The sequence below is a fragment of the Tubulanus polymorphus genome, chromosome 2 (assembly GCF_964204645.1).
Source record: "Tubulanus polymorphus chromosome 2, tnTubPoly1.2, whole genome shotgun sequence".
Classification (NCBI taxonomy): Eukaryota; Metazoa; Nemertea; class Palaeonemertea; order Tubulaniformes; family Tubulanidae; genus Tubulanus; species Tubulanus polymorphus.
In genome coordinates, this window is record NC_134026.1 from 7620648 (window position 1) to 7645019 (window position 24372).

At 38.1% G+C, this 24372-nt stretch overlaps 3 protein-coding genes across 10 annotated transcripts in view; 2 read left to right on the plus strand and 1 right to left on the minus strand.

Moving 5' to 3' along the window:
- Positions 1–14618, minus strand: LOC141898438 (scoloptoxin SSD14-like). Of its 4 annotated transcripts, XM_074784313.1 has the most exons (14): positions 14452–14584; positions 14198–14278; positions 13261–13447; positions 6791–6994; positions 6120–6242; positions 5848–5945; positions 5540–5732; positions 5295–5458; positions 4974–5123; positions 4624–4757; positions 2537–2724; positions 1994–2234; positions 1477–1590; positions 7–844 (listed from the first exon to the last, which is right to left on the minus strand). In XM_074784313.1, the coding sequence occupies exons 5-14, from the start codon at positions 6236–6238 to the stop codon at positions 695–697; spliced, it is 1551 nt and encodes a 516-aa protein (XP_074640414.1). In that variant the 5' UTR covers positions 6239–6242; positions 6791–6994; positions 13261–13447; positions 14198–14278; positions 14452–14584; the 3' UTR covers positions 7–694. The 4 variants fall into 4 exon arrangements, with proteins under 4 accessions (XP_074640411.1, XP_074640412.1, XP_074640414.1 ...); XM_074784312.1 differs by having other exon boundaries at positions 13261–14278; XM_074784310.1 differs by lacking the exons at positions 13261–13447; positions 14198–14278; positions 14452–14584 and adding an exon at positions 9551–9717 and having other exon boundaries at positions 1–844.
- LOC141898439 (thymidine phosphorylase-like) overlaps positions 7166–24372 on the plus strand; it is a 23284-nt gene continuing 6077 nt past the window's right edge. For 3 of the 5 annotated variants that reach the window (XM_074784314.1, XM_074784317.1, XM_074784318.1), the window contains exons 1-6: positions 20360–20462; positions 21734–21927; positions 22646–22848; positions 23209–23437; positions 23587–23705; positions 24123–24285. In XM_074784314.1, the coding sequence (XP_074640415.1) occupies positions 21747–21927; positions 22646–22848; positions 23209–23437; positions 23587–23705; positions 24123–24285 (895 nt within the window). In that variant the 5' untranslated portion in view covers positions 20360–20462; positions 21734–21746. Of the gene's footprint in view, positions 7249–20359; positions 20463–21477; positions 21540–21733; positions 21928–22645; positions 22849–23208; positions 23438–23586; positions 23706–24122; positions 24286–24372 lie in introns of those variants that run through there. The other 2 variants (XM_074784315.1, XM_074784316.1) reach the window with 2 other exon arrangements.
- LOC141899558 (uncharacterized) lies at positions 15819–17627 on the plus strand. The gene is made up of 2 exons (XM_074785932.1): positions 15819–17385; positions 17532–17627. Exon 1 carries the CDS (start codon positions 15851–15853, stop codon positions 16865–16867), a length of 1017 nt encoding a protein of 338 aa, XP_074642033.1. The 5' UTR covers positions 15819–15850; the 3' UTR covers positions 16868–17385; positions 17532–17627.

Genomic DNA, 24372 nt, shown 5'->3' on the forward strand with positions numbered 1-24372 from the left:
CACCTTCTGAGAATAAATATAATCCATAATCTTATAATCCACATTTCATCATACAAGGCAAAGTTACAATGTTTTTCTCAATATAAGAAATATTTCTTTTATTGAAAAAATGTTGTCACGAGACTAAAACAATGTATTTATTTTTTTCCAATTTTTTCCACCATTGATTCGCCCTTGAGTTTACATAGATTTAGAAAATATCAGAATGGTTTCACAATTTCTTCTTTCGGAGAGCATCACATCAGAACGCAAATAATTATTGCAGCGGTCTTTTAACATGCAGCTCACTGATTTTACATGGTCGTTTATATTCATCCATACTCTTACGAATAGGTCTCAATCCTATACACAGCTCCACAGTTTTCAGTTACATTTGACACGAGCTCTTTCGGATATTCTTTTGAACAACAATTTGTACAGAATTTTTGTCGTGTTTTTGAAGTTTATTACATAGCGCTTTCTGTGAGTTTTATTGCGATTAAACGTCTCTGGATTAGCACTGAGCATACCGATGCAGTATGAGCAACCAGGTTCGACTAGTTTGCCATCTAGTGGAATTCAAAGTTACGAGGTCGTCACGCTCCATTTGACAACATCCATTAAGCTAGAGTTAAAATCATTTCATTTTCAATGTTCCTACTCAAGAGGCACATTATACCTGAGAACTGTTGAACTGGGTCCATGGTTCTAAAACTCAGAATCCATCCGGACAGCCTCCCTTCCTCGGATCGGAGTAAGCTTCTAACATCCCAGAATCTATCCGATTTATTCCTTGTACAACAGCGCCTCGACCACTTAATTGAGTGAAATTATGTCCCAGTTCTTTTAGATTTTCTATAATTTTCTGTAAAATATAAATCAAAGAAACATTTATTCTAATAGTAAATGATACGGTATGTATTTTAAAGTACCTCACATTTCATACTGGGTTACTCGTGCATATGCAGCTTCGTCAATGATACATGACGTGAAATCATTGAGGAGAGACAAAACGATAAGATAGTTAGCTTAAGATAAACTACGGAATCTGCGACTTATCATTATGAGGAAAGTAGCTGAATTCTCGAATGCTTCAAAAAAGAACAAGTTAGGCAGAATGACCAATGACACAGTACAGTTGGTTCCAGATCGGTTCACGACAGAAAACGATATTACTGGTATTTTTTAAGCATTGTGAATGTGTATTTAACTGGTATGAACTCGACCGTTTTGCACTTGAGTCAAATCAGAGTGAACTAGTGACTCGTTGTAAAAGAACTCTTTGTAACTGGTGAAATATGTTATGGTGAAACATCTGAATAGGTTGGAATATGAATCCTACTTAGAATCACTGGTCCATTACCTATGATTATTGGAATCACCATGAACTTTTGATGAGCAAGTATTGTAACAAATTCATGGGTAAATGCTTTTTCAGAGCATTTTCTTCAGAAATATCCCAATACTTATAAGACCTTGAAAAGTATTGGCACTGACCTTGCTGAATGTTGATTCGTAAACGACCTCATTCGGTAACCATTGGTGATGTAATCGAGGTTCATCAATACTGTCTTTCAACGAATCACGAAACCATAAATTCTCAATCAACGACTGTTGGACATAAAACATTTTGATTTGATTAATTACGGGCACACACCAGATGGCACCACTCTACGGTTAGATTCAAATTCAAATTAGTTTTAAAAGACTTTCTACAGGTCCCGACAGCTTCTTGTTTCTATGATAGCGACAATTTTATTGCAATGTATAATAAAATAAATATATGACATAAATATGGCGATTCGTCCTTTTCTCATAAAGGTCCATTATTGTGGAACAGTCTACCAGTCGGAATCAGGAAAATTGAAGATGTGACCTGCTTTCGAAAAGCTTTGAAAACTTTATTGTATAGAAGGCATTATGTGGAGACAGCGCACTGAGCGTGGAAACACGGATTATGCGCTATGCAAGCTCTTATTATTATATTATTAATGTATGGTTTTATCAACGTTACCTGGGCAACAGCTGATATGATCTTGCTGCCACCGGAAGCGCCCATCGAATTGATTACATCACCAGCATTGTCTGTTACAATAACGGGTGCCATGGAGGACATGGGACGTTTTCCGGGACGGATAAAGTTCGACGGTGATGGTGCCAGTCCAAATCCGTTCGTTTGATTCGGTGTCGAAAAATCGTCCATTTCATTGTTGAATATTATATTTGTTCTGTTTCCAACGACTTTAGATCCAAAACTGAAAATAGATCAGAATCATATAAGAGATTTTAGATAGGATAAACTTAGGGGGGGGGGTAGGGTGTAGGGAGGTAGAGATAAAATTGTTTATATTTCGATTGGATAACCATGGGTAGGAGAGGGCGAAAACTGGCCCGTGATAATGTCCAAAGTCTGTTCCACAAAAGAGCCTAAATTTCAATCAATTTGATTTTTCATTAACTCAATTTAGATCTTTTATATTTAGAAGTTAATCCGTCTGTTGAACTGGGGCCGAGGTGAAATCTTCGAAGGGGGGCTAGTCGAGATTTAAATACTTACTAAAAGTTGATAGTTGAAGTAAATGCGACAGCGTCCCCGTTAGGAGCGACCAGCGAGAAATGTGAGGTACCGAATTGTCCTATTTTAGCTGTAATATTGCCGTAGTAGGACGGATCGTATGTTCTATTGTCACTGATCATTTCTCTGCGCGACGCCGCGTATTGTGGAGATGATATCTCATCCAATATCTGTAATATAAACGTATCATTTCACTGATATGGTTGCTCAATAATGATGATAATGATACATGCCATAAAGCAGCGATAACGGGTTTTCTGCAATACATTCCGTTACTTGAAAGCAATAAACCTTTACTGAATTAATTTGCCCAGGTCGTAGTCCACATAGTTGTGGACCATCCAATGCGGCCATATTCGCGATATTCAAGACAGTGGATTTGTAACGTTGATTCACCAAAATACAGTGGGAATATTTTTTTCTACTTGATCTCATTGTGATCGTTATGATTTCACAGAGAATGTAAGTGAAGTAGGGTAATATATAACGCTTTCAGCAAAAAGGGTCAAGAAACATCTGTAATAGTAATAAATCCAGGGAATAAGATTATTTACTCTAATATTACTATGGTATAAGATAATCGTTAAATTAGATCAGAAGTTGACGGCAAAAACAACTAGGGGTCCAGGGACACCATGCCCACTTGGGAAGTGGTTTCAAATGCTCAACAATCTAACAATTTCAACATTCAACGCCCCCTGGTGACCATTTACAAAAACCAATGACCTTGAAACTCACCACAATCATAGAACATGTCAGCAGCTACAATTTTGTAATTGATTGTGATAACAAAATATGCCTCGTTACCAATTTCATATGGAAATACTAAGTTATTCTACTATTCAACGCCCCCTGGAGACCATATTCAAAACCCAATGACCTCGAAACTCATCGCAATCATAGAACATGTCATGAACTACAACTTTGCAATTGATCATGGTAACAAAATATGCCTAGGTACCAATATAATAAGGAAATACTAAGTTATTCTACTATTCAACGCCCCCTGGTGACCATATAGAAAAACTTATGTCCTTAAAACTCGCAACAATCATAGATGATGTCATGAGCTACACAACTTTCCAATTGATTGTGGTTACAAAATATGCATAGGTATGAATATAATAAAGAAATGCTAAGATATTGTATTATTCAACGCCCCCTGGTGGCCATATACGAAATCCAATTACCTTGAAACTCACCACAATCATAGAACACGTTATGAGCTACAACTTTCTAATTGATTGTGGTAGCAAAATATGCTTAGGTATCAATATAATGTGGAAAAACTTTTTCCCACTTACGAATGAGTACTGGTGACACCAAGATGGCCGCCAATTGCGTCATAATTGGCTGATGAAAAATACATGTCTCAGGTATAAAACATCCCTTTCCAAAGAATACCCATCACAAATTGTAATGAGAAATGGCAAACCAGTAGGAAGCTACAGGACTCAGAATTCGGGCCAAAATTAACATTTTTGGGCACTAAAAAGGTCATAGGACGGCCATCTTGAGTCCGATCGACCCAATTTTTGTTATGTTGATGGGCCCTGGGGGGATTCACATATATCCGAAAGATCAAGGTAATTGATCAAAGCGTCTTCAAAATTTCCCTCAAAAAGTTCAAAAATGTGTAAAAAGTGCTGATTTTGGCGAACAACAATGGCTGCCAGTCGGTCATCTTGATTCTGACAGGGCCAGTTTTTGGGCTGAAGATGTGTCTAGGGTAGATACATGTGTAACACAAATATTAAAACATTACCTTGAAGCGTCTTCAAAACTTCCCAAAATAACTGGATTCCGTCTGCGGACGGAAGGACGAACGGACGGACGGACGACGGACGAAAAGTGAACGCAATAGCCCGCTGGGTCTAAAGTCCCAAGTGGGCTAAAAATGATCATGATAATGATAGCTTTCCATACATTTTGCAAATGATAAGTAAAAACAAATTATTTTTCTATGGAAACGAAATTTTGTAGTTATTCTTTTTTGGAAATTTATCTTTTTGTATATTTTGTATGCTTCATACACTAAATAGCTCAATTACAGGATGATTATTTGTTACCTTTTTTACATCTACGAAATCTTCGTCACCGAGTTCTGCCCTTGCCGCGTATCCAAACTTCATCGCTTCAATGAATCTATGGAAAAACAGCGTCGCCTGTTCTTCATCCAGTTTACGAGGTTTATAATTATACCCTGGTTCGAAATAAAACATTCGTGCAACATTAGTGAACGCATAACTCACCTCGAGTAGGGTATATTATATACCCATCATTTACTTCTATCGTTGACAGAACGCACCCTGGTGAATGAGACAGGCATATATGGGAATATAATCTGCGCTAGAAAAATAGCATTACCGATTACGCTAACTTCCTGACGAGTTCGCCCCCTGGTTTCTGGGGTGCTTACCGTCTAGAATGCTAAGTATATACCCGACGAGTCCACCCGACGATGGAGGGGGTAGTGAGTGCACTGTCAAACCACTGTTCAGTTTAATCGACGTTGGTTGACGCCATTTTACACGGTATTGACTTAAATCTTCTTTAGTGACGATCGACGCTGAATTAGAAAATAAATAATAGAAAACATCACTAACATGGCTGCTTACAGGAATCCCCTAATGACGTCATCAAGTCGGAGATGATATCAACTTATTAGCTATTGAAAAGATGCTACTATAGAAATTGGTGACATTATAAGGGAGTTATGACACGTTTAAGTCGTCCTTACAATATTCTTTAAGATCTTTGATGATATCCTCAGCTAGTGAACCGTTATAGTATGTGTCAGCGCCCTCTAGCGCGATTAGTTTTAATGTTTTCGCTAGAATTGGCCTCTTGATTTTTTCGCCAACTTCATAAATGTCGTCGGTGGCCGGGTTGACGTAGATGGCCCTAAAATTCAACAACAAAATGTTCTAATAAGTTTCGATATGAGTATTGGTTGTATGGTTTCCTAAAGATGGCGCCACATACTTGAGATATGTATTATTCATAATGGCTCCAAATCTCGCTTTTGCCGCTAGGTGGGTTCCGGGCGTCATTGGTATCCCGTCCTCACACAGTTCAATTGTCGGTTGAAATAGATCTTCCCACGATAACCGGCCGAATGCTTGATGAGCTGCCCAATACCCAGCCACCTGTCCGGGCACGCCTAATGATTTGCCGCCTGAAATTTGGAAGGTACGTAATCTTAACGGGTGGAATTTACCAAACTTGCAGCTAGTTCCGGATATTTTTCGAAAAAATCTATGTTAATCTGATGTTAAGGGGTTTTGAATGACCTTCACGTGCTTCCTCTGGCTTCCCTACGAACATATCTTCGGTTGCCGCTAGTGGCGCCGTCTCTCGGGCATCGAGTGTATGTAACTTCTTGGTGGCGCTAGAATGAAATTATGAATAGATTTACAATATCTGGGTCGATCCCTCAACACTTACAGGTTCTATCACTCTGGATTTTACTGACTTTGGGTCATTTGATCTGACAGAGTGTAGGGTAGAACAATTTTAATCTAGGTTGAGATGCCGAGTCTTGATTAGTTAATACAATACTTACCGGTCATAGAAGTTCATGAAGAACCCACCTCCTATACCAGTACTGTGTGAATTAGCTACTCCTAAACACAGAGCTGTCGTTATAGCTGCGTCAATAGCTGAACCATTCTTACGTAGCATATCTCTATACGTTGAATAGATAGAGAGAGAACATTAACCCTTTATTTACGAAACCCGACACCATGGGACTGAATCGAAATCTCGTTGCCGACGTCAATTAGTGTTCTTTAGATGCGTCATTATGGCCGCACACTTTGGCACTACAATTTGAACGTTCTAATGTCTTGTTCTTAACTTTTGTGTTAACCGATAACATGGGCTGTAAACATTACGGTATAATAAAGTAGTTTTGAATTTGAATTCGAATTTGACTGTAACATTTGACTTCAGTTAGCAAATACATGTGTGGCCATTAGGACGCGCTGTGACGTAATATCACGCGGCTGATTACGATTACGATTACGATTTATTTACACTCCAACCATTTCCATGGTATATGGAGGAAAACTATTACACATGTATATACAAATATTTACAAAACAACACTGAAGTGATTAAAATTTAGAGAATGAAAACGTAACAAAATATTTACAATACTATATATACTATTATGTACATCAACTATTGCATTATATCTATTACCACCTAGCGTTAGATATACGAACTACTTACGTTCCTATAACAGAACAGTAGGACGCATCAGTTACTACAGTCGCTTTACTATAGGTTTTCTGGACGCCGTCACATTTTGTTGGATCACGGGGAGGACCAAACGGAAGGGGAGGTTTCGGCGCAAGGCTGAACAGTAGTCCGGTGATTATAGCGACACCTATACAGAACACGATGAACACTCCCGCTAGTTTCTTACACGAGCATCTAAAACAGAAACACAATCACTAACAACATGAAATTAAAATCAGTTTGACTGTACGTTAGTTAGCATTCATGATTATTGATTTCATAACAGCAGTCAGTAAAGCACCTGCAAACACCTGGCTGGTTATAAATACAGCCGCGGTAACGAGTGCACATACTTCATTGAAAAAAGTAAATACGTAGCACGAGGAAACGGGGAGCGTGGAGCGGGAGCAATCCCAGAACAGCTCCCGCGTTCTTGAGTAAACATGGTTGTGAGTGTTACTTTGAAGCATTGTTTAAAACACCAGGATCAGTTCTATACAAATTATGATAATTTATTCTTATAAACATAGCGTATAATATTTACATACAATTAACAATTCAATAATACAGACCTATATACGTATTGGGTATTGATTGAATAATAGTAATGAGTGAGCATATCGAGGTTGACAAATATTGTTGTTCACGAGGTTCTTTCCGTGAGATGAGATCTAATAAGGTAAAATAAGCTCTAATGCAAATGTAAATGCATTAGGGATCATTTATTTCTTACGTACGCATAAAATTTGAATTTTTCAACCCCCCTCCCCCTCTGTACGTAGAATGGGCCAATATTTCGTATACATTAAGCATTGCAGTACGCAATTGCACTGACCCCTCCCCTTCCCCTAATGTAATAAATGAATGATCCCTTAGCATTAAAATATACGGAGCCAAGCGAGTTGTAGCAACAACTTATGGAAGCAATAGCTGCTTGTCCTATCAATTCTAGAACTCCACCGTCATTCCCCGCCGGGTGGCAAACGCTTGAGCCAAAGTGCTCCATGACGGATGATACTCGACCCCAGCGTTGCTAGTGGCTATCGAGTTACAGCACCTCCTTGTGGTTAATAGAGATGGCACATACCGTGTGTTTAAACATTGCTCATCCCGGAGTTGGAGTTGCTTCGCTGTAAAAAACGACCACAGACGACATTTACATATATCACGTTTTATCCAACAACAAGTCCGCCTTACAATCCGTGCAATCTGATATCCCGTATTAGATACACATCTTAATCCTAATTCGGGTATCCGTATTATAGTGTCACCATTCATTGATGTTTGATGGTATTCAAAATCTACTTGTACAGCTTTATCCATAGTAAATCCCTTTCATTCACTGAACCAAACTCTATCCTGAGCAGCTTAACCGGTATAATATACACATAATTACAGCAGTTTTAAATCTTTTTTTTCAATATGCATTCATTTCTAATCACTGGTATCTAGGCCTAATGTCGTATTAATTCTGTGTCCCTATAAATCACACATGTGACGTGCATTCCCCTGTAGTGAATACATATCCGGGCACCAGCTGGATATCTCGATCGATTTGTTAATCGATTTTCAACCAACTAGAATTATTTCTCTATCCTAGACAAAAGATCTGGGGCGGCAGTTGCTCAAAAGTTGGCACGAGTTACCTGATAGTCAAATACCATCCATGATTGAAATGTCACATCACTGTTATTTCTATTCACTACTTAATTCCTAACTAACTTTTGAGCGACCGCCCCCTCTCCGATAAAAAAGATTCAATGGGATTTAGTTAAAACTACTCTTATCTTGGTGTCCTACCCTTGGATCAAACATCAGTGACAGCAGTGGTCCTTAGCACGCACAGGCCACGAAGACTGATCAGAATCTATTAAATATGTGTCATTTTCCAAATGCCTTTTAAAAGGTTCAGAACTAAAACTATGGATCCAGTTTTCAATTTATAGTTGCAGGAAGACAAACTCCTGAATTAGGGTTCGTTTTACTTATTTGAAGCGTTCCATAATCATTGATTTCATTCTTACCATTTTGTTCGTAGTCATAGTTTATGAGAGGCTGACATGAATCGTCCATAACAAGAAACTCCATCAGCCTTATACCTATCACCCGACAATCTAATAATCCCCAATTATTGATTATCGATTGCTACCTAATTTATATCCAGCTAATCTTTCGTTTCAAACGGATAAAATGTCCGGTATCATTTTCATATCACAGAACAAACTACAAATTACACGGCAAAAGGGTTCGATTATCGAGGTCAATGAGACGTGCCTCAAAACGTAGCTATATCCATACTGTCACTGACAAAATACACAACCCCGAAAATATTCTACACAGCAAAATAGTGAAAATAGAAACAAATCAGGTTTGACTTGTTAGAATCCGTAAAATTTCCCTAGGCGTACTAACGACCAGATATGACCCAAAAACAAGTTCAATTACGCACTTTAAGAATTAATCGCAACTTGAGTTGAGTTGAAATCAAGGCCCAGTCTGAAAGCATCTTTATCCTAAGTCATCATTAGGAATTCAGCTGTCCTGGGAGATGACTATAGTGGGATAAAGTCGGAACGTTGAATTAACAACTAGCTCAATAATATTTCGTTCTTCACCATGCAGGGATTTTATATTAACTTTACGACATGTTTATTAACCGGTTGAGGTTGAAGTGCACTTAAGTGTTTCATCAACGGTTTCAGTTTAAAAAAAATACTTCTGAGATTGAAAAAATGTTTTGTTCACACATACCGACTTTGCTTTATATCAACGAATTGTTCTTGTACAATTATACAACTGAGTTCATCCTCCTGTTTATTGGCGCGTCTTCTAATCCTACCGAGAACCATCACGACTTATTCCACCACTTCAATGACAGCGAACTAAACTAAAAATCCTATCAGCGCGCGGTCAAGGGGGGGAGAGGAAGAGGAACCTGCATGAACCAATCAATCGCATCTGTTACTTTAATGTCAATTCTAATATTCCACGTAACATCAGGTGATTATATCTGATTGGACACGTCCTAATTTACCCGCGCGTGCACGTTATTCCCCCATCCCGATCAGGGTTCTGTCTACCTGTATAGAATGTGATGTTTAAACCGCCTCGAAACAACCGCTATTCTCAACAGTCTATCTATATATGACTTCCTCTTGAGGTGGTCACCTTGAATGATGACATCAATTACTTTTTTACAGTTTCACTACCTAAATCCTTCGACCCAGTTTCACAGATGCCGGTTTAGTTTGACTCTATAGTTAAATCAGTTCATTTCCCGCGTTTTTAATTTCTTAAGTCAAATTCTAATTGTGGAACTGGACCAACATCAAAAGACAACTGATTCTGCATATATGTGATGGACCATCGCATATATGCAATATCAGTTAACCTAATACAAGGTTAACCTAAACTAACTGGACCTTGCGCGGATAAACCAATGAAAAAGCTCTTGCGAACTCAATAGTGACACCAGCGTCTAAACCCTGTGCATACCCTCACGGTAAGGTTTAAATCGTCACAACCAGATATTAATAAAATGTATAATTTAGAAGCAGCGCGCACCTGTATAAATAAATACACACCGCTTGCAAATATCTATAGAGCTGTAGTAAATATAGTGGCTGATAAATATGAATTCGCGTCAGACTGTAACATTGACACTGAACAACCACAAATACGTTTTCTGATTAAAAAACACCTGACGATGATCTCTATGATTCCAATACATCGCTTTTAGATTTGTACGTATGAAGTGGCTTTAAAATTCATTATCCATCCTCGACTCTTGAGTGGGCGGTAATTCCGCTATGGATTTGTATAATTCTTTTCAAACTAAGACTTAGTGGAAATTACCAGTGGCCAGTTGCACAGTCGTAACTTAAGTCCAAAAGTGGTTTTAAATGTTAAGGCTGGTCTTAAATTGTTAGATTGGCTATAGAACAAAGTTGGTCTTAGACTGGTCTTAAGCCTAAGCCATGTCTATGCAACCGTCCCCAGGAGAATAGTCACGTGACTAGCGGGGTACTGTTCTCCATACGTAAGTGTATTCATTGTGTTCAACTTTCGTCACATTTCTAACAAAACCAATCCATATTTTCGTCATTTTACCTTCTGCCTTCTCTTTTTACGAATAGTGATTCAAACTCCTCGTTTGTAGTGTCATTAACCTTCCCAGTTTCTTCTTCGTCATCGTTTCCAGTGTCATCTTCACTGTCGATGAGGAAATCGTAAGAGTTTGATTGACGTGTTATTTTCATATCGTTTACGTAAAAACACGTTATATAACTAAATAATCTGTAACACGTGTGTTGTAAAGTCTAATCGTCTACAAAATGGATATGTTACGATACAACGAATACATATTGTCAGTGCCGTCTCTTCCTAATTCATCGAGGGCTTAAATCCTAAAGACCACAGAAATGTTTATTAATGTTACGTCCTTATTGTAGAAACTCCAAAGCTCGTTCCTTACATAGTTTCTGATCAGCATAGGCCTAACCATATAGGTAACAACATCCTTGCCTAACCATATAGGTAACAACATCCTTGAGTATGTGTTGTAAAGATAACCTAAATCCTTGCAAAATAAACACAAAAAGATTCGTAAATGTTCCCTTGCGCTAGAATTTCATCCTGATATCATAATAGTTTCCTGATATGGTCATCGTCTTCGGAGTTCGTGTTAGTACATCATCTTTAGGAATACCGAATCACTGTCTCAGATAAGAGTATTGTGTTGACCGATGAAGTCTTCTTCTCTGCGATACAGAATTGTATTAATATAGGCATTTTTCGATGTAGAGACACGTGTATGTCTGTGCGCGGGTGATCTTCACTCATTGTCTATACTATACCAGTTTAACAGCTGCGTTCAAAGTCGATTACCAACGTACCTGCATTATTTCAAATAAATCGAAAATAACGACTGCAGACAATTGTTCAACCATTTATATTTGCGCGTTTAGAAAGACAGTTATTCTACCCAGAAAACCGGGCTCCACTGGGCCAAAAAATTGCCAAAAACTATAACCTGAACTAATCCTAGTGCTAGCTAGGGCGTACGTACGTATACCCGAGGCTAAAACGAACCTCAAGCGTCCAGGATGTCAGCTGAGCATGGTTACCACTAGACATGAACGGTAGTAAGTAAAGATGGCTCAACTCCAGATCAGGTAAAAGTAGATCTGCGGGTTGGTTCCAACATTTTCACTGAGAAAAGTATTAATACGCGCAGATCGATAGAAAGAGGCACGTAAAGTAATTTTCAGAAGTCGACAATCGGCAATCGGCACGATGGAACTATTTTGAACTATTTTGATCATTCGAACGTAGGTGTGGCGATGATTCACTTAAATAATGCCCACTATCATTCTCTAATTACTGGGGTTTCTAATCACATTAGCAAAGATTTCCGTGGGCTGTTCTTGTTCCCATATAAAGGTTATTTTCCACCAGAAATTTCACAGTTTAGGGAAAAAACGAGAACGTAGATTCGAAAAGGGTTGACGTTTAAGTCAATCAAACTTGAAATCTTCATGCAGAAATATTCACGAGTTTCTCGTCCCATTAATAGATATATGTAGACATTCACCACATAGTTTAAGGTATTTCAATGAATTCTTGTGCTTAACGAATTGATATTTAATTCAGTTGCATTTTCGTTCTACACAATTAATATTCACGAATCTGAGAAAATTGTATTAGATTTCTGAGAATTGATTTTCTCTCGCTGTTAACAATAAATCTTACAAATGAATTGTAGTTGTAATAAAGACTTATTATATAATACTTAATTGTTAACTGTATTAAAGTTGAATAAATTTTCCAATACGCGAGACGACATGGTCAGTTCCGGAATTTTCTCAAACAGTCAGTATACTCTCAGATAGTCAGTACACTCTCAGACAGTCAGTACACCCTCAGACTATCAGTACACTCTCAGACAGTCACTACACTCTCATTCGATTTTGATGAATTCTACTCGGATTCAAAATGGTCGAGCTTATCTTAGTAACATGATTATCATGTCTCTGGAGAACAGAACTGCAATCTACCTGTGACTTTGTCACTGGTCATTCTGCCTCTTTGGTTCTTTTTAGGAGCCTTCGAAAATTCAGCTACTTTCTTGATAATGATAAGTCGCAGATTCCGGAGTTTATCTTAGGCTATAAACAATCTTATCATTTTGTCTCTCATTGATTTTACGTTCTGCACCAGTTTTCCACGTTAAAGATGGTCCCATATTCATCATGAATTCACTTATCAGTTGGCAAATCTATGAATTAGTAATGGCGCTTGTAAACTGTAATATATCGTAGTTAATAGTAGCAATATCTCTAGAACGTGCGGCAGTTGTGCTCTTCCCGTTCACATATCGTTTGATATGTACACCGAGAGTTGCTAGATTTGCCATATTGATAATAAATAGTGACTGCACTGGTTCTATATCTCACACCTACTTTGTCGGTACATTTTGCTGACCAGTTTTATGGATGTTTTATCTGTTGATTGATCTCAAGTACATTTCTGGTTCTCACTCTTCTTCCAACTGTGTCTTTACATTTTTCCAATCAGTTTTTGATTGACCAAGTAACATTTTTTACAATAATGGCTGTCTACCGTTAAATTCCATCGTAACATCAAATTCTGTTATAACAATTCAATTATTCAGGGGTTCAAAAATGTTCGGTTCAAGTCCATTATAGCGTGGAATAGTTGACGAACCGACAAACCGACATACCGACAAACCGACGAACGGACAAACCGACATACCGCTAAACCGACAAACTCGTATTCCCTCGATCCAGCCACGGGTAATCCACGGAAAAACCCTGTCCGTCGATCACAGCCACATAAGGGTAATCCACGCACCACACAGCCCCTCGATCCCAGCCACATTATATAAGGGTAATCCACGCAACCACTCAGCCCCTCGATATATAGCCACTTTATATGAGGGAAATCGGCGGGTAATCCACGCATATACCCAGCCCCTCGATCCTAGCCACTTTATATGAGGGTAATCGGCGGTAATCCAGGTACATACCCAGCCCCTCGATCCCAGCCACTTTATATAAGGGTAATCACGGACACACACAGCACCTCGATCCCAGCCACTTTGTATAAGGGTAATCCACGCATACACGCAGCCCCTCGATCCCAGCCACTTTATATAAGGGTAATCCACGCACGGATTTATCTTTTTGTCGGTTCGTTGGTTTGTCGGTTCGTCGGTTTGTCGGTATGTCGGTTCGTCGGTTTGTCGGTATGTCGGTTTGTCGGTTTGTCGGTTCGTCGGTTTGTCGGTTCGTCGGTATGTCGGTATGTTCGCACGTCCCTATGGCGTAATGTCGTAAGATTCAATCACTCCAATATTGGCGGATTAATTCCAAATACCAGTCCAATGTGATAAGTCTCTGCTGGAACTATTTAATGCTATAGTGGACTTGAGCCAAATGTTTTCGTCTGATCAGAAAACTACAAAATCGAAACGTACAACAATAATGCTTGTAACAGTTTCACTCGCATTTGCAATATTTACACTTCCATCCACTATTACCGCAATATCACCGATGCCTGAACTGCTCAATAATTTCCTTTTGGACATTTTTCGCAATTCCAAGTTTTAAAGTGAAAATCAACTAACAAACCTTTTAGTGGGTCGATACTCAGGATGATCTTCATACAAAATAGCAACATTTGATTCGTTTTTCTCTTCTGTCATCATAGTTCTAAATATCCCTTCGGAATAATAATATCCGTTCCTTATTCAAAACACAACCACAACAACAAACTATGCTCATACATATCTTATTAGACCATTGTCTCAAATGAGCACGTCGTATGTATACATCTAAATATAGATTTAGTTCAATTTACTGATTACGAATAATCACATGAAATTATTGGCAAAAATAAATCATCGAGTTTGATCGACCTTAATCTAAAAAGTCAAGATTCAAAGCAAATAACACAATGGATCAATATTGTTCCGCGCTTGAATCGTTACTCGCATTTGTATATCAGGTTGCATAGATTTATTTTGAATTTAATCTGTGTTAAATAGTGTGCAATCGGGACAATTTATAACGACAAAAATTGTTACTATAAACCATGTAGATTCGGTTGTACGGATCGAGAATCTGGTTTATATAAAAAATGTCACTTTAAACCAGATGGAAGTGTACGGATCAGGAATCTGGGTTATAGCGTCACAAATTGTCGCAGTATAAACCTGTGTGTTTACGTGGTTGCAAATTGAACTGGCTTTATGTAAAAAGTCTGTAAAGGCAATGACGCTATTCATGACACTATTATCACGGATTCTATTGTGACCTTTGTTTTCCGTGTATAGAACTGATAGATACTTTACAACCTGTTCAAATGTTTTACTAAAACATATTCAATATTTGAAAATGAATTCTTGTACAAAAAATTGACATTTCATTTATTGAAATTTATATTTTACACAATAATTAACTTTCACAAAATATGAGTAAATTGTGTTAGATTTCTGAGAATTGATTTTCTATTCGTTCTTAACAATAAATCTTAGCTGGCAGAGAGAGTTACAGAGATTCGCCTCTTTCAAAATAAAGACAGGCTTTGGTGATTAACTCCAAATCTTAAGCTGTTATATTTTCACCGGAATCTTGCAACTCCTATATAATGTACGGAATTAATTTACAGTTTTCCTTGCTTCAACTCATATGTTTAGTTTACGATCTATTTGTACATTGTATCATGTAAAAACACTTATATGTTTTGATTATTCTTTTAATAGCTTTAATTAATCAATAATCTTTACAGCACGGACTCAGAATGGTCCCGAAATTACTAAGATGACTATTAGGCTGCGATTTAAGTTTTTCACGGAATTCAATTTTTAAGCATACTGCACTATGATTGAACCGGTTTCAAATGCACATATCATTTGCATTATAAGAATTGCCATTTTTAGGTCACAGAGTAGGTATATACGTTTATTGTATATCAACCGGTACTCATACAGAATGTTTTAATCAAATCATACAGTACACAGTCGTCAGTATGGATGATGAAAAGTACAGTAACGCGTTCAATGCTTTCAATGCTATGGTCGGTGACAAAACTAATTTGATTTTGGCTGAAGCGTTCCGTCGCTGTTACAAAGAATGCCGTGCCGCAGAAGACTCCCGTGGATTGAGAATACTGGCAATAGGTCCCGCTCGTGGACATCTGATTGAAGACGCACTGTTTACAGCCCAGAGTGATATTAGAATTGATCAGTTAGATTGTGTAGAACCAAACACTCATATGTTGATTGAACTGAAAGAACGGATGGGTTTACTGGCCAGTAAGTTTGACTTCTCTTTCACCATACACAACCGACACTTCAACTCAGAAGAAAGTCGATCATTTCTGCCGAATAATTTCTACGATTTGTTATTATTTTCACATGTTCTCTACTATTTTGATGATCCTGGATTCGTTTTGGAAACTGCCTTGTACCAACTGGCACATTGCGACGGAATGGCTTTCATCGCTTACGATAATAATTCTCAAGCAATGGTTCTAATACGGGATGAAGTAGCGAATATTTTGTCTAAATCCAGTGTCTTGTGTGACGATGAATCAAGACCGCAGTCGATATCGTGCACATCACCGCTCACGGCACCGAACACGGCACCGGACACGTCACCGGACACGACAACGGACACATCGAACACAACACCGGTCATGGCACACGAGACGTCACCGCACACAAAAATTGTCCAATATGACATCTGTGGTATTATCAAGAAGACAAAAACACGTATTATATGTCATGAGTCCTCGAGAACGGGTACAGCCATTCAATTAGCCCTGAAACCAGTCCGCCCGTGTATTAGTGAATTCGATAAATTCATCCGGAAGATGTCGGACGATATGCTGTCGTTTGTAGCGCAAACTGACATCACTGAATTAGCAGATGATACCCGGGAGTATATACAGAACATCGTGCGTAAATATACAGTTGAACATCAGGGAATTAATGTGCTCGGTGAATCAACAGAAACATTCCTCATAGCTAGAATCAAGACCTAGTGTGAGGACTTGGCAGTGTTGCTGTGGCGAGCGAAGATCAACTCAGGAATTCCCCATCCGCAGTCCAGATAAGGACCCGTCACCGTGGCAGTGGCAGCAACAAAATGTACTTGAGATATTGCTGTCAAACGCAGTCTCAAATGTTTTGTGACTTTCTCAAAATGTATCAAAAATTTAAGTAATTTTTAGTTCATAAGTCTTCAAATATTCAAAAATGAACAGTTAAAAATTGTTGAAACATGTCGACTCAGCCGTAAAATCAACCCATTCACAGTCCCGAATGTGGGATCATGTCGGGCTTTAGAGAACATAATGCCCCCGAGGTCTTCACATTTACAGATAAGATTATGTAAGCGTGTCGCGCGTTACACCGGATAGGCACACAATAGAAATATGAGCCGCACGTTCATTTGATCATCACCAATTAAGAGGACCGCTATTGTGAAAATTGACTGCGGGAGGAATATTCCTCCCAAGGTCAAACGAAGAGAATTTGACCTTCAGTTCTGATATTCAAAGTATCGACTTCGGAATATATGTATTTGTGATCGACAGTACAACCATTGACTCAATGGTTGTACTGTCGATCACAAATACAGCAGTATAGTCAGTCAGTCAGTATTGATTAGGTTTTATTTCTACACCGATGACCCACATTTAGCAGCAGAAATTGGAAAAATACATACAATATACTTTAGCTTTTACTATGCTTTTGCTACGTTTTACACGCTGTATTGTTGATATAAGTTAAAAATACATAAAATGCAATTTGAAAGCTGCCACGCGGTACTACATATTGTATACATAGTCAACTGCACAACCGGTAAACAGTCTACCACCACAAGACTAATTCTATCTGCGTACTTTTCCAAGTGGATGCATAATAGTGGAAATGAATGATAGCAACTACAGCCAAGCTTTTAACGTTTTCCGAAATTTCTCTAGTGGATTTCTAGGATATTCGGTAAATGGAAAATGTAATAAACTGGCTGAAGCGTTCCGTCGCTGTTACAAAGAATGCCGTGCCGTAGAAGACTCCCGTGGATTGAGAATACTGGCAATAGGTCCCGCTCGTGGACATCTGATTGAAGACGCACTGTTTACAGCTTGGAGTGATATTAGAATTGATCGGTTAGATTGTGTAGAACCAAACACTCATATGTTGATTGAACTGAAAGAACGGATGGGTTTACTGGCCAGTAAGTTTGACTTCTCTTACACCATACACAACCGACACTTCAACTCAGAAGAAAGTCGATCATTTCTGCCGAATAATTTCTACGATTTGTTGGTATTTTCACATGTTCTCTACTATTTTGATGATCCTGGATTCGTTTTGGAAACTGCCTTGCACGAACTGGCACACAGTAACGGAAGGGCATACACTTCGCTGCATGTGAATAGCAAGTCTACTGAACTAATGCGTGATGAATTCAAACATATTATACCATCTCAAACGACTGACGAATCGCCACCTAACAGAAACAAAAAAGAATTGTCGATTCTTGACATTCTGGCCGGGACTAAGACTCGAATTGTCTCTAAGGAAACAGTGATATACGGTGTTATTTTACATTTAGCGTTGGAACCTGGTGGAGTTTGTATCAGTGAATTCGATAAACAGATTCACCACATGGCGGACGGGCTGTTGTCTTATGAAACACAAATGGATATCGAAGATATCGGCAAACTGCCAGGTGAAACGAGAAACAAAATTCAAAATATTATTCGTAAATATTCGGTAGATTGTTACGGTTTTCCGATAATTCCCGAACCAACTGAAATAGCACTTATAGCGAGAGAATAATCGCCGCCATTTTGTTTTTGTTTCCATATTGCTCTTTTTTATTTAATTTATGGGACTGGTTTGATGTACATAAAAGGTTATCAGCATATTTAGAAACATGTTCATTTGCAAGATTGTTACGATGTAATAGATAAAGTAAAATAAATCGTAATCATATAAAATATACCCCTTATATTTTATATTTTTCATTTAAAGTTCACTAGCGGTCAGTCGCCTTTTTATTATCTCTCGGATGGGTTTGAACCCTGGTGGGCCTCTTCGGGGGCTTCTCTTTTAAAGCTTAGATCCGTGGATTCGAACCCTGGGGCTTGGAGTGGTTGGTTAACGATATCGATACATGTATTAGAAATTACAAGCTTTTGCTACAAGCGCAAAGAGTAGGTTCATCATGTAAATGAGTGGAAGATTAAAACCATTCACCAGATGATGCTACTTTGTACATTTATAGTTTCATCAGGTAAATGATTCAAGTCAATGGAGAAGAAACAGTATTATACAGCATTATGGGGAGAGTGACACTGATTTAAAGGAGGTGTGCGAATTAGGCTGATAAGTGTGGATGAATAGGTAAAGCAATGATCAGAAAAGTTCTGAACGATAGACGCGCTTTGTAAAAGTTTCAGGAAATGTTAATTGTTCAAGGTGTATCAACTGAAGAATCTGAATCGCTATGTGACCCGAGCGGGGATGTTTGGAGTGTTATGACAATAGCTAAACATACTGTTGATATCCTTGCAAATAAATCAGGTACGTTTAACCAGATTCATCACAAACAAAGATTTATGAGATGGTTGTCCAATCCCATCCATTAATTAAGATACGGATGGGATTGTCTTACTTACAAATAAGAATCCATTGTGATATATTTCTGTCCTGACTTGACAACGAATTTTGAACTCGTGTAAACATTTTCCAACCTGTTCAGATGTTTTACTATGAAATATTTCACCATTTACAATAAATTCTTGTACAACGTTTATTTATATCTAATTTAGTGACATATATATTTTACACGATATTAGACTCTCATTCAATTTGTGAGAATTGATTTTCTATTCGCTGTTAACAATACATCTCAGAAATGAATTGTAGCTGTGATAATGGTTTCTTTATTGTAGATTAGAATTAATTTTCCGATTCGCGAGAAGACACGGTCAGTTCCAGAACATTCTCAGACAAGTCAGTATACTATCAGTCACTGATTATTGAGATTTTCCATTTGGGATGCGAACGATGAATTGTGAGCATCAGTAAATAATAAATGGCTTTGATTTGAATCAGTCTATTACATCCAATCCATACCTTCAACGGTTGATTATCGTGATTCATGAATTCTACTCAAATGCCGACTGATCGAACATTTCCCAGTAACACTCTCATCATGTCTTTAGCGAACAAGTCTGGAATCTACCGCACTGTGTTATTGGTCATTCTGCCGGGCTTATTCCTGTTTGGAGCGTTTGGAAATTCAGCTACTTTCCTGATAATGATAAGTCGTAGATTCTACAGTTTATCTTACGCTAACTATCTTATCGTTTTGACGCTGAGTGATTCTATGTGCTGCATCAATTATACACTAATGCCTGTTTTAAAGTTTCTTCTCTTGCACGTTAAAGATGGTCCTATATTCATCCTGAATTCACTGATCAGTTGTAAAATGTACGGATTTGTTATGACGCTTGCAGTAATCAATAGTGCGTGGTTAATAGTAGCAATATCTCTAGAACGTGCGGCAGTTGTGCTCTTCCCGTTCACATCTCGTTTGATATGTACACCGAGATTCGCTAGGTTTGTTATATTGATAATTATTGCAGTGAATTCACTGATTCTATATCTCACACCTGCTTTATCGATGCATGTTTTCGACAAGTTTTTTGGATGTTACTATAAATTAATTGACCAAATGACATATTTTGCGGTATTTGTAATCTACGTTGTCATTCTGCCATTATCTTTGATTCTAATATCAAATTCTGTTATTATAGTTCAGTTAATATTCAGAGGTTCAAAAAGGATTTCGGCTGATCAGAAAACTACGAAATCAAAACGTACAACAATAATGCTTGTAACAGTTTCACTCGTATTTGCAATATGTACACTTCCAACCACTATTACCTTATTTATACAAGTTTCCCCTAAACAAAGAGAATTTCTATACGAGTTTTTCACTCAGTTTGAAATGTGTAACTATGTGGTAAATTTTTACATTTATCTTTTACTGGGACGAGAAATTCGTGAATATTTCTGCATGAAAATATGCTGTAGAAATTCAGTCAAATAACCAGTGATTTCAAATTTGATTCACTTGATACAGCTTTAACCCGTATTTACTGAAGACTGGTTACAGGAACATTCATTAAATTAAATTTTACTGTTAATTTGTCCAACTCCAAAAATATAAACCTTCGCACAATTAAGATTTTTGTGATTTCACGGTACATCGATACACTGATGCCTATTTTACCGTTTGTTCTCTTCCACGTTAAAAATGGTCCTATATATTCATCATGAATTCACTGATCAGTTGTCAGTTCTATGATTCCTTTTTGGCACTTGGTGGCAATATTTCGTAGTTAATAGTACTAATATCTCTAGAACGTGCGGCAGTTAACTATTGTGTTTTTCCCGTTCACATCTCTATGATGCAATATTTAATACATACAACTGAATGAAGATCCGCAGTTGAAATTCTGTTAAAAATACGTAGCAATTGATTTCAAGTTTGATTCAGGACTTGATTCCAAATATCTCGATTAGAATTTGACTCCAAAATTGAAATTCATGCCGTTGCTGTCGTTAAATGGGAACCGGGGAACTGTGAAACATTGGAACTGTGGATCTGTGGAACTGAGGAACTAGCGCGTGGTGAGCTAAGATAATGGAGTTGTACTAGAGACCTCACTGTTTATTCGATATATCGATTTGATAAAATAAAAAGTGACGGAAAAATTAAAAAAGATTTGTATATTTGCGATGGGCACCAGATGGTAGACAGCGGTGACTGCTGAACACACCATAGTGTAGGTTTTACATTTATGATACAGGATAGTATATTTCAGTTGGTAAAGCAAGATGCCTGCAACTGACGGTTTTGAACCATTTAACACTAGTCTAATGGACCACGAAGATGCTGCTGTCATGGTTACACAGACTCTGATCGATAAGAAGAAAGATGGCGAAGAACTTGATGAAGATGAGATTCATTTCTTTGTGAAAGGAGTCGTTGAGGAAGAGATACGTCAATCACAGCTAGGTAAGATACAGTTGGTTAGTATTCCAGATTTAACATGTGTTCAGGACTTCACCTTTTCATTTCGCAGTCACCTTCCAAATTTTTATTGAAATTGAACTAAATACACCAGACATTAAAAATCAGTTCACTATAAAAACCTGATCGTCCACAGTTCATATATGTTCAGTATCTCACCCAAGACATTCCTGTTACAGCAGATGTTTAATCAGCATGTTTTCACAAACTTATCGTCAACGCTTCACAGTGTACCGAACTACACCGGAGATTCTGATTAAAAATGAATGGGATACCGGCAAGGCTATTGAGGGAAGCGAGGATTCAGCGATAATCCGCCAGGATCGCTAGTGGCACTGGGTTACCGCGCTTCAATTTCTTCTACATTTCAATAAACTTCGAGTCAAGTTTTCTGATTAGTAAATCAATTTTCAGTGAAATCAATACCATATACTGAGAGAGAAAGGAAATCTTATATCAATTCGATGACTCGTTTGATAATTTCCGGATTTGGAAGCCTAAAAATAATGTTCAAAATTCATTGAAAATGAACTGATTTTCACCACGAGTAACCCAGTGTTTTGTTGCGCCATCTGGTGTTGCCGGTATCCCATTATGAACACCAGAAATTAGACATTTAATGAGCACATTTCTTATGTATTTCATCGGCAACCCTATTGATTTACAACCTATTCGACATCATTGCTAATATGAATGGTTTCAGGAGCAATGTTAATGGCTATATATGTGAAAGGTATGACAGTACGGGAGACTGTGCATCTAACTAACCAGTTCATGCATTCTGGTGCTCTGTTAACCTGGCCCGACGACTGGAGGGATCTTGTAGTAGATAAACACAGTACTGGAGGAGTTGGAGATAAAGTCAGTATTCCACTGGCTCCTGCTCTTATCGCATGTGGACTAAAGGTAAGGAATCTTACGAGGACCCAATAGTTCCAGAAATAATGAGGATATTTATTCAGAAATAGATTAACATATGGATTGAAATCTTATAATGGGCTGAATCCAAGGTGAAAATCATTGCCCAGGCGTCAGTTGCATAGTCAAGACCATTCTAACCTTAATTTGGTTATAGAACTAATCTAACACATTAGGGTGTCTTAAGGGGAATATAGAAACATCAATATCAATATCTTAAGGACATCAGTAGCTGTTCCTAGGTCCTTCAATTGCCAATTTAACATTCCAAAGAAACTCACTATGGAATCGATTCTGTAATGGTGAACGAAATGAGCAATTTTGATTAACGTTATCTCTATGTTTCAGGTGCCGATGATGGCAGGACGGAGTTTGGAACATACAGGAGGCACTATAGATAAACTGGAATCAATACCGGGATATAACCCAGATCAGAATATTTCGTCGATGGAAACATTGTTGGGAACAGTAGGTGGTTGTATAGTCAGTCAAACTAAACAACTAAATCCAGCTGATCGTATTTTCTACGCAACCAGAAACGTTACATCAACGGTAGCGAATATTCCTCTAATCGTGGGTTAGTGATTATATGCGCTTGTGGCAATAGCTATTATTTGTAATGAAGACTAGTTAAGCTACTTATTTGTCTTAGCACGCCTGATTAGACAGTAGGTTAACACGGCTCCTCTACAACTATATCACTTAATAAGAAAAGTCTCTTTACAGCTTCAATCGTGTCTAAGAAAGCTGTTGAAGGGATCTCGTGTTTAGTTCTCGATGTTAAGTTTGGGACTGCTGCCTTCATGAAGACTAAAGAAAATGCTTTACGCCTAGCCAAAAATATGGTCAGTCACTAATGTCCATACAAAGGCTTTTATTCAGCAAAAACATAGCTTGACCGGTCATTACACCTAACTGATCACTAGCCACACACTTGACCGGTTACCACAGCTAAATGGGCCACCACACCGACCTGAAAAATTTACAAACTCCGCCATTCACAACCGTTCTCTGGTCTTGTGGTGTGCATGCTCAACTGGCATGTTTGAGGCCCAAGATCGAATCTACTAAGCTTATGAGCCAGGACTAGAGTTATTTTGATGAGCAATAGCTTTGCAAGGATGATGCCATCTTTTGTTGAAATTCATCTAATTGTCGAATAAAGAACTGCCATTGAAAACTTAAGCCCACGAGACTGAAATTTACATGGAATTAAATTGAACAGGTCTAACTGTGAATATAAATTCTATCTATTTTTGCAGGTAGAGGTGGGAAAAGGTCTTGGAATGAAGATAGCAGTTTGTTTATCTAGAATGGACCATCCTATCGGGTTTATGGTTGGTAATGCACTGGAGATCGAAGAATCAATACAATGCATGAAAGGCGAGGGACCCGATGATCTAGATCAACTTGTAGTTGCACAAGGTATTATAAGAATACTGACTTCATTATTCAGTTTCGCAGTTTTTCTATACTTCTAAGATCAGTCGAAGCTCAATTGGCCCTACGAGC